This window comes from Durotheca rogersii, assembly GCF_024521655.1.
Source record: "Durotheca rogersii strain YMJ 92031201 chromosome Unknown GGS23scaffold_4, whole genome shotgun sequence".
NCBI classification, from domain to species: domain Eukaryota; kingdom Fungi; phylum Ascomycota; class Sordariomycetes; order Xylariales; family Xylariaceae; genus Durotheca; species Durotheca rogersii.
In genome coordinates this window covers 2,755,330-2,768,407 of record NW_026251235.1, presented here as the reverse complement: position 1 = coordinate 2,768,407, position 13,078 = coordinate 2,755,330, and the positions used below count along the sequence as shown (strand labels likewise).

General features: G+C 47.2%; 4 protein-coding genes across 4 annotated transcripts; 1 reads left to right on the top strand and 3 right to left on the bottom strand.

Moving 5' to 3' along the window:
* Window positions 1–602: 602 nt before the first annotated feature.
* Window positions 603–1,580, bottom strand: GGS23DRAFT_556897 (uncharacterized protein). Its single transcript, XM_051515677.1, has 2 exons — window positions 861–1,580; window positions 603–761 (listed from the first exon to the last, which is right to left on the bottom strand). The coding sequence occupies exon 1, from the start codon at window positions 1,464–1,466 to the stop codon at window positions 939–941; it is 528 nt and encodes a 175-aa protein (XP_051375108.1). The 5' UTR covers window positions 1,467–1,580; the 3' UTR covers window positions 603–761; window positions 861–938.
* A 719-nt stretch (window positions 1,581–2,299) lies between these two features.
* Window positions 2,300–2,813, bottom strand: GGS23DRAFT_594514 (uncharacterized protein; the record flags this gene model as incomplete). The annotated part of the gene is made up of 3 exons (XM_051518178.1): window positions 2,300–2,362; window positions 2,445–2,507; window positions 2,571–2,813. The coding sequence occupies 3 exons, from the start codon at window positions 2,811–2,813 to the stop codon at window positions 2,300–2,302; spliced, it is 369 nt and encodes a 122-aa protein (XP_051375107.1).
* An 863-nt stretch (window positions 2,814–3,676) lies between these two features.
* Window positions 3,677–5,372, top strand: GGS23DRAFT_603657 (major facilitator superfamily domain-containing protein; the record flags this gene model as incomplete). Its single annotated transcript, XM_051519496.1, has 4 exons — window positions 3,677–3,756; window positions 3,791–4,062; window positions 4,169–4,761; window positions 4,851–5,372. 4 exons carry the CDS (start codon window positions 3,677–3,679, stop codon window positions 5,370–5,372), a joined length of 1,467 nt encoding a protein of 488 aa, XP_051375106.1.
* A 339-nt stretch (window positions 5,373–5,711) lies between these two features.
* On the bottom strand, window positions 5,712–7,372 carry GGS23DRAFT_617515 (uncharacterized protein; the record flags this gene model as incomplete). Its single annotated transcript, XM_051520880.1, has 3 exons — window positions 5,712–7,076; window positions 7,194–7,264; window positions 7,320–7,372. The coding sequence occupies 3 exons, from the start codon at window positions 7,370–7,372 to the stop codon at window positions 5,728–5,730; spliced, it is 1,473 nt and encodes a 490-aa protein (XP_051375105.1). The 3' UTR covers window positions 5,712–5,727.
* Window positions 7,373–13,078: the final 5,706 nt, after the last annotated feature.

Sequence of the window (13,078 nt, the reverse complement as noted above, 5' to 3'; positions counted from 1 at the left end):
CCTTAACGCTCCCGAAAGGCTAGCGTATTTATAGTACCTTTTACGTATTCCTTATTAAACCTTACCGCGTTAGTAATTAAGAATTACTTAACCTTAATTAGGTCCTACGAGAGGTAGCCCCGATCGAGGTAGAAGATTACGAGGTAAATAAAGTACTAGATTCCGCTAGGACCGGAGAAGTCGTTAGGTACTTAATAAAGTAAGAAGGCTAGCCGGTTAAGCGCTACTAAACTTAGGAACCATAGAAATACTTTACTACCGAAGGAACGAAAGAAGCCGTTAAGTTATTCCATTAATAAAACCCTAATAAACCTATTAACTATCGAGCCTAGGTACTTAACCTACGCTTAAAGACGAGCTTTTCCGAAGAAGGGAGATAATATTATACGGAAATAAAACCCTATACTAATAATTAGGTTATACGGATTAAGAGAATAATATCGGGTAGCAAGGCCGTTACCTCGGCGACGTATTAAAAAAGGTCTTAGATAAGCCCCGGATAGCTTCGGCATTAAGGTACTTAGGTACTAAGGTACGGAGGTACCCCTGGAATATATTAGGACGAGATAGGGACTAGGAAACCTAAGAAGGGATAAGGACCTAAGAGACCCCCTATAGAATTATTAGTTGAATTAAATCTATTCTAAGTACATCCCCTTGTCATACTAAATCCTGACGTTGAAATTAGTAGAAAGGATCTTACCTGTAAGATCAGGGCGATACATTGAGAGCCTCTGTACTGTTCTTCTTCGAAAGATAGAGTAAGTACTTACTATGAGTCTATTAACACGTTTATCACGAAGAGGCCTCGGGAGAGGCCAATAGAAAATACTCACCATATCAAATGTGGCCTGCTTCAGATCGTCGGAAACCTCGAATGGTCGGCCATCCGCCTGCCGTGTCTTGACGGCCCATAACTCCACCAGGTTAACGGTATGTTAGTGTATTGTACGCGCAGACACAGAGTTGAGGAACTGGCTCGTTATGGTGGAAGACCAAATGTTGCGCTGGTCCTTGAACTTGTCGTGGGAGGGCATGGAGATCGTCCCCTCAGGGAACAGGATGCCGACCCAGCCAGACAGATAGTCGCCGCGATCGAATTCACGCGCGCGCCGCGTCGACATGTCGATCAACTCCTGGATGTCGGCGACGACGACGATGGGTTTCAAGAACGGCGAGAGGAATACTTGGCAGACAGGGCTTCCCAGCTCCGCCGCCTTTGTCGAGAACCACCGAAACCCTTCGCCCGTTTCTTCCGAGTACCGCACGAAGTCGAACGCATCGCCAAAGAACTTCCACTGCGATCTTGCAGTGTACGGAATACCCGGAATCAGCTTTGACAAGCCCTCCCAGTACAATAACGTCAAAAGCACGATGAATATCGCAGTAGCGATGGTACCAGGGTTTTGGGATATGATGTCCCCGAAGCTACCGAACTTTTCGCTAGCATTAGTAGCTGCAGCCATATTCGACTCTACGTAAGGACGCTAGGGAAGCTGAAGGTAGAAGCTGAAAGGTCTACTTTCTTCTGGTTAATATTTAGATATGTCACATACTAATTGAACCAGCCCTTATATGCCTACATACCGCAAAGCGTATCGTAGGCGTCTACGTTTTACGTGACAAGATAATATTGGCTTTCTCTCTCTAAAACTGCTAGTAGCTGCCCTGGACCAGATAACTAAAGGTATGGGATGCTATTCATGTTGCCACAAAAGGTAACCCATCCATTGGGGGCAAAAGATTGCGGTGGGAAGTGATCATTTCGCGGCACTGTTGAGCTGGAAGGCCACAAGAAATTCCCCGGGCATTTGGCGGGTATGCATAGACTACTTGTAAATTGCCAGTTCTTATTCGAGATACTCTGGTTCGGAGGCTTCGCCGAATCAGCAATGGTAACCTAGATAGTGGCCGGTGTACGAACGCCTCCAACTAGAAAACTCATGCATGATAATTATGCAGTACAATGCAGTCATATTCATGCTTTGTCTCTCAGGACCAGTCCCGGCTCGTCTCTTAGAACTAAAGAGAGGCCCAAGATTATAGGCAATGACGACTGTCACGAGATGCAAGAAAAAACAAAGGGTGGTGGAGAAGAGAGGTGGCATGGAATTCCTATGCTGAGTTTGCTCGACACTGTCTCAGATACATATCGCCCATAGACTGGCAGAATCTTACATCTCAAGTGCTCAAGTCTGTCTGTTACATAAAGATGGAGGCTGAGCAACACTTCAGTCTAGTCACGCACGTCTGACGTGTCCGGTGTGATAATAGTGAGAACCTCTCCACTAAGGCTAGCCTACACAGCCTCGAAGGCAATCTTCTTGAACGGGAACCCCTTCTTGAAAGTGTCTAGCACCTCCTGGATGCCGTGGAGCGATTTTGTGCAGCCCCTTGTTCGAAGCCTCCACCATGTATTATCCGCCTAAAGGCTGTGGGAGAACTCTTGCCATATTCTCGGCGCTTCCCTTGCCGAACCCCATCTTCTCCTCGATGCTCTCGGGGACCTATTTAGGCGCGATTAGGGTGGGGTGGGCGACGAACGGCCTCTGCTTGGACTTGTAGGAAACCTGGTAGGTCGTGGCGTTTTGGCCCACGGCCATGTAGATGACGCCCTTGCCGAGTTCGGCGGCCACATCCTCGCGAATAGTGGGTGGTTTACAGTCAAAGCTGTGCGGGGAGCAGGCGGTGACGATCCGGAAGCCGACCGCCTTGCCCAGCTGGATGACGTTGCTGCCGCAAACCGAGCTGCCGCCCCAGATTGAGATCGCCATGTTGAGGGTTTTCAACGCTGAGGGCACCCATTTTCTCATTGTAAACCACGAACCGGTGTGTTTGATATTATTTGACGCCGTGAATTTCCTGCTTTGCCGCCGGCCGCTATCCTGACGTACTGCACCGCATTCCCTCGGGACCGAATACAGCAGTTTACTGCATAACAGAAGTGATCCCTTGCCGAGGGGCTAGGCGGTCTGAACCGCAACGGGGTGCGGCACCCATGGGGTAACAAGTAAACAGCTGGTGAGAGACAGGTTGGTCGGAACAATGCGGTGTAGTATATACGAAATTCACTCGTTACGTTGTGTATTATCATATAACTGCAACGTGGTAGCATTATCGGGTAGGTCTCGACCTCTCTCCATCGCCTTCTCCAGCGCCTACCACATCGTTCCAGGAGATCATCGCGTCCGAAACTCCGAAGACGGTGGCGCCGTTAGCTTCGGAGCTCGCTGCGTATTATGTGGGAAACAGGGGGGGTTGCCGATCATGGGAAGGTCGTCGGAAGTTGAAAATTGAAAATAAATAAAAGAAAAAGAAACAAAGAATTATAATCGTAATTCTCTTGATAGGTTTGGTATACTTTCAGGCTCCCGGCCGCCACCAAGTCCGAAACTGCATACGGCGAACGTAGGTGTGTAGGCATAAATTAATATGTGGCTAGTGCGAGAAATGTTCGCCTATAGAGACAACTTTTAACGAGGCGAAGAACAGGGTCGGTGATGAGCTCCCTCATAGAAGCTCTGTTTGCTGCTTTGCGCGCTTCTCAACCCGTAGCATCCACCACGTTCCCATAAGCCGCCTTCGAAAGGCAGTCAAATCACGGATTCAGGCAACCTAGTTGACCTGACTCTTTTTACAGTGTTGATATTCATACGACAAAAATATACGGGGAACGATGAAAGAGGACCTGGCATATCACGGTGTGGCGGGCCAACGGCCGAGAATACCGTGGCTCAAGGTGTTGAGGGAAACTGGGTATGTGACTTCTGAGATGCTGTCACGACTACAGAGGCTCCGGCACCAAGGACGACCCGTACCTAGTTACATTCATGGACAGTGACCCTCGCGATCCGATGCAGTTCCCTCCATGGCTGCGGTGGACGTTATGCCTTACCGCTGGCTACGTGACGTTCTCTGTCGCCTTCATTTCCAGCGGGTACACCAGCGGCGTACGAGATATCTCTATAGACCTCGAGGCCAGCCCCGAGTTGGTGACTCTCGGCCTAAGCTTGTTCCTCATCGGTTTCGCTCTGGGGCCGTTCGTCTGGGGGCCTACTTCGGGTACGCATGGGGCTGACCCACCCTCCCCCTTTTTGTCCCCTTTCCCTCAAATCTTTATTCCCGTGGCCCCTATTTTCAAAGCAGACAACAAATAATACCGAACTAGAATTATTCGGACGTCAACCCACCCATGTTATCTCGACGGTTTTGCATGTGGTTCTCAACACTGCCATCTGCTTCTCTCCAAGTGTATGGGTTTTGCCCATGCTCCGCCTGCTGTCTGGCGCGTTCGGCGCTGCGCCCCTGACGAATTCTGGAGGCATCATTGCCGACACTTTCCCCCCTAAAGAGCGTGGTCTCACCATAACCGTGTATGCACTTGTGCCGCTCGTCGCTCCGGTACTCGGCCCGCTCATTGACGAATATGTGGCCGGCACTCTCGGTTGGCGTTGGCTAATGGGGATTATAGCTCTTTTGTCTACCTACGCTCTAGCTATATCGCTGCCCCTGTTGCCCGAGACGTACACGCCTGTGATACTTCGGAAGCGGGCTTCGAATCTCGGTGCAGTTACGGGCAACACGTATATATCGGTTACGGCTAGGAATGGCGGCAGCGCTGTTAGCTTTAACAAGTCGTTGGCAACAACACTATCGAGGCCATTTCACTTGGCGATTCGTGAGCCTATCGTTCTCGCTATGGCTTTGTATCAAGCAGTCGTGTTTGGGACTCTCTACCTTACGTTTGCAGCGTTTCCGATAGTGTATACCGATCTCCGCGGGCGGCCCCCGGAGAGCAGCGGCCTCTCCTTTATTGGGATTCTAATAGGCATACTCTTCTCGATAATCAGCTTTGGGATAATGATAAGTATGTCGAGCTGGTAGACAAGCTTGGAGCTCAGTCGGCCCCGCCAGAGACTCGTCTGCCTGGCTGCTGCATTGGTGGCGTATCCATTGTCATCGGGTTGTTCTGGTTTTCCGGGACCGCCAACCCCGACATACACTGGGTGGTTAATACTTTAGCGGGCGTCTCATTCGGCTTCGGCATCATCCTCGCCACAATCAGTTCGACGAACTATCTGGTGGACTCATATGCAATATTCGCCACGTCAGCATTAATGGTCTTTATATGCGCAAGGGCGATATGTGGAGCTGGGTTTCCGTTACTTGTAAGGACTCTGTTCGCAAACCTAGGTGTCTTTTGGGGTATATCCGTTCCGGCCATTCTCGCTCTTCTCTGCGCACCTAAACCCTTCGTCTTTTATTTGTATGGACCTGCAATCAAAGCCAGGTGCAAATACGCTGATGAGGCAGAGAGGGTCTTACGGCAGGCTAGAAGGGGCATGGATGAGGGAACGCGATTGTTAGACTAAAATATATGTTAAGAAAGAATCGACATTTGACACATTTAAATGAATTGCGCTCCTGTGGCGACAATACTCCATAAAGAAGACGCGATTGAGAAAAATAGCAGTTTGAAAAAGAGCAATAAGCCTCTATATTCTAAGGTCCACCCCTACCCCTTTTTGTGCCCCTTTTCTTACCCCTTTTCAGCGCCAAGAAATAACATCGCAATAGCCAATACAAGTACACACTTCTCTACCGACACACCCGTCAACCTCGTTTATCCGGATGCGTACACACTAACCACCGCTATTCTACGAAAATACACAATTATTTATTCTGCCGGGTCATGACGGCCATGGCCATAACAAAAATTCGGGCCCCTCATAACCAAACAGGCGTGTCGAGCATGGTTGCCAAGCAGCTCATGACGTCCCTCAACCGCGCGATGGCACCCCGGCCCTGCCCCATTCCCGACATCGCCTCCGACATGCACATCTCTATGAAGTGCGTCGTGACGTTCATGCCGAGGATGCCTGCCCCTTCTACCGCCGACTTCTTGCTGACGCGGCAGCTCTCGGACAGACCTAGGGTGCTCTCGATCTCATCGAGCAGCTGCGTCGCTACCTGCAGCACCAGCTTGATCTGGGAATCTCCGAACTGGTATAGCGGCGCGCCACCGATTGTAAGGTCGCTCCATATCGGGTTATTGTGCCGGAATTCCGACTCTGTAAAGCGGATGTAGTCGTATATTTCGTTGTATAGCACGAGGTATAGCTGTAGGAGCCGTAGGTAGTTCGCGATGAGCTGTAGGGCCGCAGGCTTGTCCGCTCCGCGCATGCGGCGAAGGGATGGCTCCGAAGAAGAGGGCGGAGGCGAGGCACACTCGATTGGCGGGTGAGGTCTCGGGTCCGCAAAGGTCTGGTGGAACCCAAACAGTCGGTGATAATTACCGTCCTCGGTGTGGCTAATATTGTCAATGGCAGAGTTACGCCGGCGAGCGGGCGCCGCTCTAGTCTGGAAATTCGGTACAGAATCATCGGAAAAGAAGCACCGAAGGAACTTAAGAAACCCGATGGCTGCCTGCAGCACCTTACCGGCCAGCTCCGTCGGGAACGCATCCGAAGAGCCAGTCACCGACCGGCCATTCTGCTCATCGGAGCAGTATGTAGTCTCAAGTTCGTACATAACACTACCAAGCTCCATCAGTCTTGGCATGAGCGCAGATGGGTTCTGTGGCGCGGCTAAGTTCACCAACTTGCCCAAGCTTGGAATGAAATTCTCCATAGTTGTGCCATTAGGTCTCAGGATGGGTCCGCTGGGCTGCCTTTTCCCCTGGCTGTTGTTCGTTGACATTATTCGGCCTCGATTAAGGGCCTTCGGGCCAGCCGATGGCATTGAAATGCCTGTGATGTCCCAAGGCACGGTGTCGACTCCGGAATCACCTAATTGCTCCATATCCACACTCGGCCAAGACGAGGAATGGTCGAAAGCTGTGCTACTAGCAGCCGACCAATCCCCTAAAGTTGAAGAATCAAAGTCGGCACTCGGGGAATCGCCGTAAAGCATGCTGAAGAAGGTATCATTGTCGAACCCATCCTTGAGATTGCCACGGCTGGTGACATGGCCGGCTCGAGCTGATGATATCGACGAGTGCCGTTCACTGGGGCGACTGGGCTGGGGGCGAAGGGTTAGGCCGGGATTCCCGTTCGACTCGCTCCTCCGGAAGGCTACTGGCGTATGTCGTCCGTTATCCCTCCTTACTGTCTCATATGTAGGACCCCGTAGGATACGAGGGCGCCCTGAGGGTAGAGGACGCCCGAAACTACAAGGCCTCTTCGCTTTGTCACATCGCTGGCACGTCACGGTTAACTCTGATCGCACGCATTTGAGTTTCTGCGCACGACATCTGTCGCAGGCCCTTGGTCCATCAGCATGGAAAATAGAAGCGTCGGCGTAAGAGGGGTAGCTCTTACAGTCTTCTATTTTGTTGTGCATCTAGCGAGCCGGCGGCAGCGAGGTTGTTCATGATGACTGCTGCGGTGCGATATTATCTAGCCGAAATGTGAAGCGTTCAGCATTACGACGGTAGCCAGGTTGGTCTCGTCTTGGACAAGGTCAAAAGCTGGGCTTCGAGCCGTTAACTAAGCCGAAAATCTTGAGAAGCATAGATCGGAAATCCCCAACCCCACGATACTTGGCCACCTGGCCCTTTAGCAACAGGTAGTGAGTGTCTTGGCGACATTTCCGTCGAACTAGACAGGAATACACATGGGGTGTGTTTCCGATTAATGGGTATGCGAAAAAAACATCTGGTGAAGCCCTACCTTAACGAGACCATGAACTCTACCACCCACTCAAGGTAAGTTGCTGTAGAACGAAGCAAGTTGCTAAGGAGCTCAGTTCCTGGCGGAGAGCTGCGAGCCCGTGATGGGGACGCGCAGACAGATACCTACCACAAGCAATACATATGTAGTACGGTGCTATCAAGCGAGAACAGAAAGGCGTATTTTGTCCTAGTAGCGCCCGTGGCGAGCACACAAACCCGTCCTAAACATATGTGGCCCGGAGTATTTACTAAGCCTCCATACCCCCATCTTCAGGGAGAGTTCTATCTCACTTGAACTCCTGTGTCCACTTCGATTAACTACAGATACACTGGACCCAGGCCTAGGGTCACGGGGCGGTTCTTGTGGAAAATTCGTAACACGCGCCAGTGCATCGTTTATCTGCGATGAAAGTGACGGTGCTCTATATGCGGATATCACCACTGCGAATTTCATCGTCTACGTAGACTGGCTAAAGCTATGTAAAATCATAGTGGGTATGCATAGAGACAGTTCTCTTCGACGTAATATCATATATTGCCGTGATATTGGAAACGCATTCTATCGCGGCGGTAGGCGGGCACTGCTTGTAGTGTTCTGTGTCGTTCGTGATAGTCAATTACTTTAAGTTCGGAGTACGGGGAATCTTGTGTATGCAGGTGGCATATCGCGCAAGTCCACATCCAAGCCGTGTAAGACATCCCGGAAGATGGCTCCGGTTTCCTATCCACGGTGTCGCTTTTTCGCCCAACTCGATGCACAATTATTAACCCGCCTCGCTGACCGTGGACTAAACAAGCCCGTTCCATTAAAGTAGCTAACAAATCAAATGAATAGTTTGTGACTCCCTGAAGGGCATCCGAGGTACTGGCCGACAATGTATTAATTGGACAACTCTTCAAGTAAAGCGAATTTAAGTCAGTAGTTATATAATCCATAGCAGTATGGATGTTCTTTTTATCATAGTGAAATGTGTCTTGGTTACGTTGTTGTACAGCATTCCGGGGGACTATCCGGTGGCCGTTCGGCATTACCTAGTAGATCCAGCATCCACGGTGCTGGGACATCACTACTGAAGGTATTGACTCAGGAGTCAAATCGTTAAAACTGCTTGAAGTCGCCATATCGTCTCCGCTTCTTCTGGCGGTATTTCCTATAATATATGTCACGTAGAGAGCCACCTATAAGTTAGGTTACCGCTTCACGAGCCACCCCTCCACGGGCTACTTAAATTAAGTATTACCTAGTAACTATTACGTTAATAATTAAAGCTATTTATATTACTAAAATTAATTAAAACCTTTTAATTCCGGCGTTATAACCTCGATATAATCCTCCGTTTACGATACTTCGTTTTTAGGCGTTTCTAGCGCTATTTTAATCTCTCTAGGTACCTCCTTATTACTTACCTCGTCTTTATATACTACCCTACTTCTTAACGACCTTTTTACCCGCCGTATATCCGCTATACGGACGAAGCGCTTCCCTAGCGCTAGGTATACCTTCTTCCGTGTCTTAGTAATGGCCCTATCGTTTTTAACGATCTTATATTAAAGCTAGGTTTTAAGAGTCGCGATCTTATTAGCCTACCGGTCGAAGGTACCGTTAGTTTTCCGAATGAATAACCGCTAAGATACGACCTTAGCCTTAGAACTAATAAGGATAAACCGTTAAGTAATATTTCGTAATTCCTAGCCGTTTAAAGGTATATTAACGTACTTTAGAGCTAATAACGTTAGAAAATTAGGTATTTTCGGCCTTTCGATAGCTTCCGATGCTTCCGATCGTTTCGGCCGAGATCTAGGAATACCCTTATCCTTTATAACTACGAATCTCGACGATAACGGCTTCTTACGGTTTCTAGGATAAATCCTAAAGGTCCTCTAAGCTCCTTTAATAATTCGAGAAGTTATTATATCGATCCTAGCCTATCGGTATACCTTTAATATATCGACCTTAGTAAGGCATAGGTTTAGATTCGTACTTTAGCTTTTCCTAAGGAGGCTTTTAAGCCGTTTTTTTAATAACCCGAATATTTCGATATTTAAAACCTATACGACGTAACTATAGTAAGGCTAGTAAAAGACGAGCTATATTTTATTTTAAAGATAATACGTAAGAAAGGCGTCGTAGGTATGCGATTTATAGCCGTCGTAGATTAAGACGACTTATTTATTACCGAAACGGACCCGAATATAAGGAATAAAGATACTGTAGTAGTGCGGTGGATCTAGGCCACGTAGCCTTTTCGATGTATATTTATATGGGTCGCGTACTTATATTTTCATTAGCTAGACTTAGACCTATAGATATTACAGCCTATAGCCATTTACTCGTTTCTTACTATGCCTTTCTAGCTATCCTCCTTTGCCGTTTCTAGTCTCCTTTCCCAGCTGCCGTTTTTAGCTGGCCGATTAACCGATTATAGCTATTTATAGCTGTAATCTTAGTTGATCGGCACTGGGCTAGTTGTTAGTAGTTGGGTAGCCCTTTTCGTGCCTCCGTTAGCGTGCCTACGCTGCTCCTGTTCAGTGGCGACTACCTAGTAGCTCGTTCTCACCTCAGCCTTAGGAGTGACCTTTTGCGACCGTTTTTGCAGTCATTAGGTTCAGGATTCGTCGATCAGGAGATTCCCTGTTTTTTCAGTTAATTAGGAGCTATTTTCGTGGCTCCAGAGCCGTTTTCGTAGCTTTCGGATTAAGCCTTTTTAGGTTAGGATTAACGGGAGGGTAGATAACCATAGCGACCATTAATAACCACGCCCTCCCATCAGCTTTTAATTAGCTTACCTGAAAGCTCGTTCGCCGATTAGTGGATCTATCCTATCCTCGTTTCTTAGTTATCTCTTTTAAAGGAGCTATGCCCGTTTTTATCTGGTCTCGTCTTCGTTTTTCAGTGCCTAGATAGCCGTTTTCTCGCCCTTAGTTAATCTGACAAAGTTACCGCTACTACCTCCTTTTTATAATAACCTCGTACGCGCTTGAAGGCATCCGTTCTTTACCGATTAGTTTATTTTAATTGCAAGAGGCTTGCCGATAGCTCCGATCGCCTTTGTTTTATCCCTGCTAGCTAGTTACGGTACCTGGGGAGGTTTCTCCTTAACCGATAAGGTGCTACGATGCCTTTAATTGCTATACGAAGATACCGATAGACCTTATACCTACGAACCTGATCGGGGAACCTACCGATTAGCGCGAGAGACCTATAAACGATACCGAAACGAACGAATTAAATAGAATATTGAATAAGAAAGCCTAGGAAAAAAAAAAAAAACAGTTATAAGTCACAGTCGGAAATAGTTATGATAATGCCCGGAGACTCCTCTTGTCGCCCTTACCGATATGTGGTTGGTAGGAAGAGCCTAGAGAGCCCCTAGAACTACGTATAGGGGAGGGATCGAGGGTCAAGGGAAGCCCGGTAGATGCTGCCGGACGAATAATAGTTAGAAACGGAAATAGTCGGGTATGAATAGGATATATTAGTTAGTTTATAGGATTAGGATTAGTTGAAAGGATCGGCAAAAGACAGCCATGGACGAGAAGGACGGAGATTACGTTGTATCGTATGGGATTGTTTCTTTGTTTTTTACGGGAGCTACGCTTGTTTTACCTGCCCGTTGCAGTTCCTGTTTTCCTGACTGTTGATCCCTGTTGTTTCTTGGTGGCCTTTAATGGAACTGGCTTGCTCCTAGTTGATTAGGGTTGATTAGGAATAGGTTGATTAGGTCAGTTTATAGGTTATAGCTCCGCTAGCCTAGTTCTTGTTATCAGATCTTTCCTGTTTCCTGTTGATCGTTGATTGAACTGGCTTAGCTCCTAGTTGGTAGCGATTGAATAGGTTCGGGATTGATCAGGAATTAGGTTTAGGATTAGGCACGGCTGTAGTTAGTTACCTACCCCACCACCCACTTGTTGCTGTTGCAATCGCCTAGTTGACCTGTTTCTTCCTAACTTATCCTGTTAGCCTTTGATTGAACTGGCTAGCTTTTAGTTGATTAGGGTTAATCGGGATTAGGTTATTTAGGATTAATAGGAAACGAGAGCTACCGTACCTGTTATATTGGGAGTTTAATTACTCCTTGCGGATTAATTGAACTGGGGAGGCTGTAGTAGTGCGGTGGATCTAGGCTACGTAGCCTTTTCGATGTATATTTATATAGGTCGCGTACTTATATTTTCATTAGCTAGACTTAGACCTATAGATATTACAGCCTATAATCATTTATTCGTTTCTTACTATGCCTTTCTAGCTATCCTCCTTTGCCGTTTCTAGTCTCCTTTCCTAGCTGCCGTTTTTAGCTAGCCGATTAATCGATTATAGCTATTTATAGCTGTGATCTTAGTTGATCGGTACTAGGCTAGTTATTAGTAGTTAGGTAGCCCTTTTCGTGCCTCCGTTAGCGTGCCTACGCTGCTCCTGTTCAATACCTATAAGCTAACCTAACGCGATATTATTATTAATCTATCCTTTAAGTAACGCCTAGAATCGCTAATCCTTTTAAAGATTATAAGAATCGTTAGGAAACTATTAAGCCTAAACATCGATACCTTTAAAAAGTATTAAAAAAGGAAGAGGCTTTCTACCGAAGCCTATATATTTAAGAGTAGTAATCCATTAATCTTTTTCGACGCCTTTTTTAAGTACTACATAGGTATTAACTTCGGAAATTATCTAGTAGTTATCGGTAACGCCTTATACGATATTTATTTCGTCGGCGTTAAAAAAGCGTTTGGGGGGAATAGCTAATAATTCGGGAGCTTTTAATCGGTTAAAAAAGAGGTTAATATTTACCGCCGTAGCGCCCTTAATCCGCTTATAATCGACGATCTTAGCCGTAGAAGCCTTAACCTCCGGGTTTCGCTTTAAAAAACGGTAATGCTAATGCTTCCCTAGCTTTTTAGAGCCGCCGTCGGGATTTAATAAGCGTTCGGCTATAAACCTAAATTAAATAAAAGCCGGCGCGAAGCCTAACCTAGCCTACGAAATAACCTAACGAATTAATTTAACTTTTAAGATCGGTAATAAAGCCTACCGATTCTTATTTAGCTCTTATTTCGTTAATTTACCGGCGAAACGGCGCGATAGGTAAGAACGAGGGACGCTATATAAACGGGTAACTTATCGGATACTAGTACCGTATATTACCTTCCGAATAACGGCTTACGTACGGATTTACTATTCTTTTAAAGATACTATTTTAATTAATAAGAAATTAGGAAGAGATTAATAGCAAAAGGAATTACTAAAGATTAAAACTAACCGAGAAATTATAGGTTATTTAAGTAAGGCCGTCGCGTTAAAAGGCGCGTTCGTAGGTCCTAACGCGGTAGTCCGTGAAGGGGTGGCCCGTGAAGGGGTGCCCTAGCTTACATGGCTCCCTACTTCTTCCCTGGTTGCTCGCTTACTTA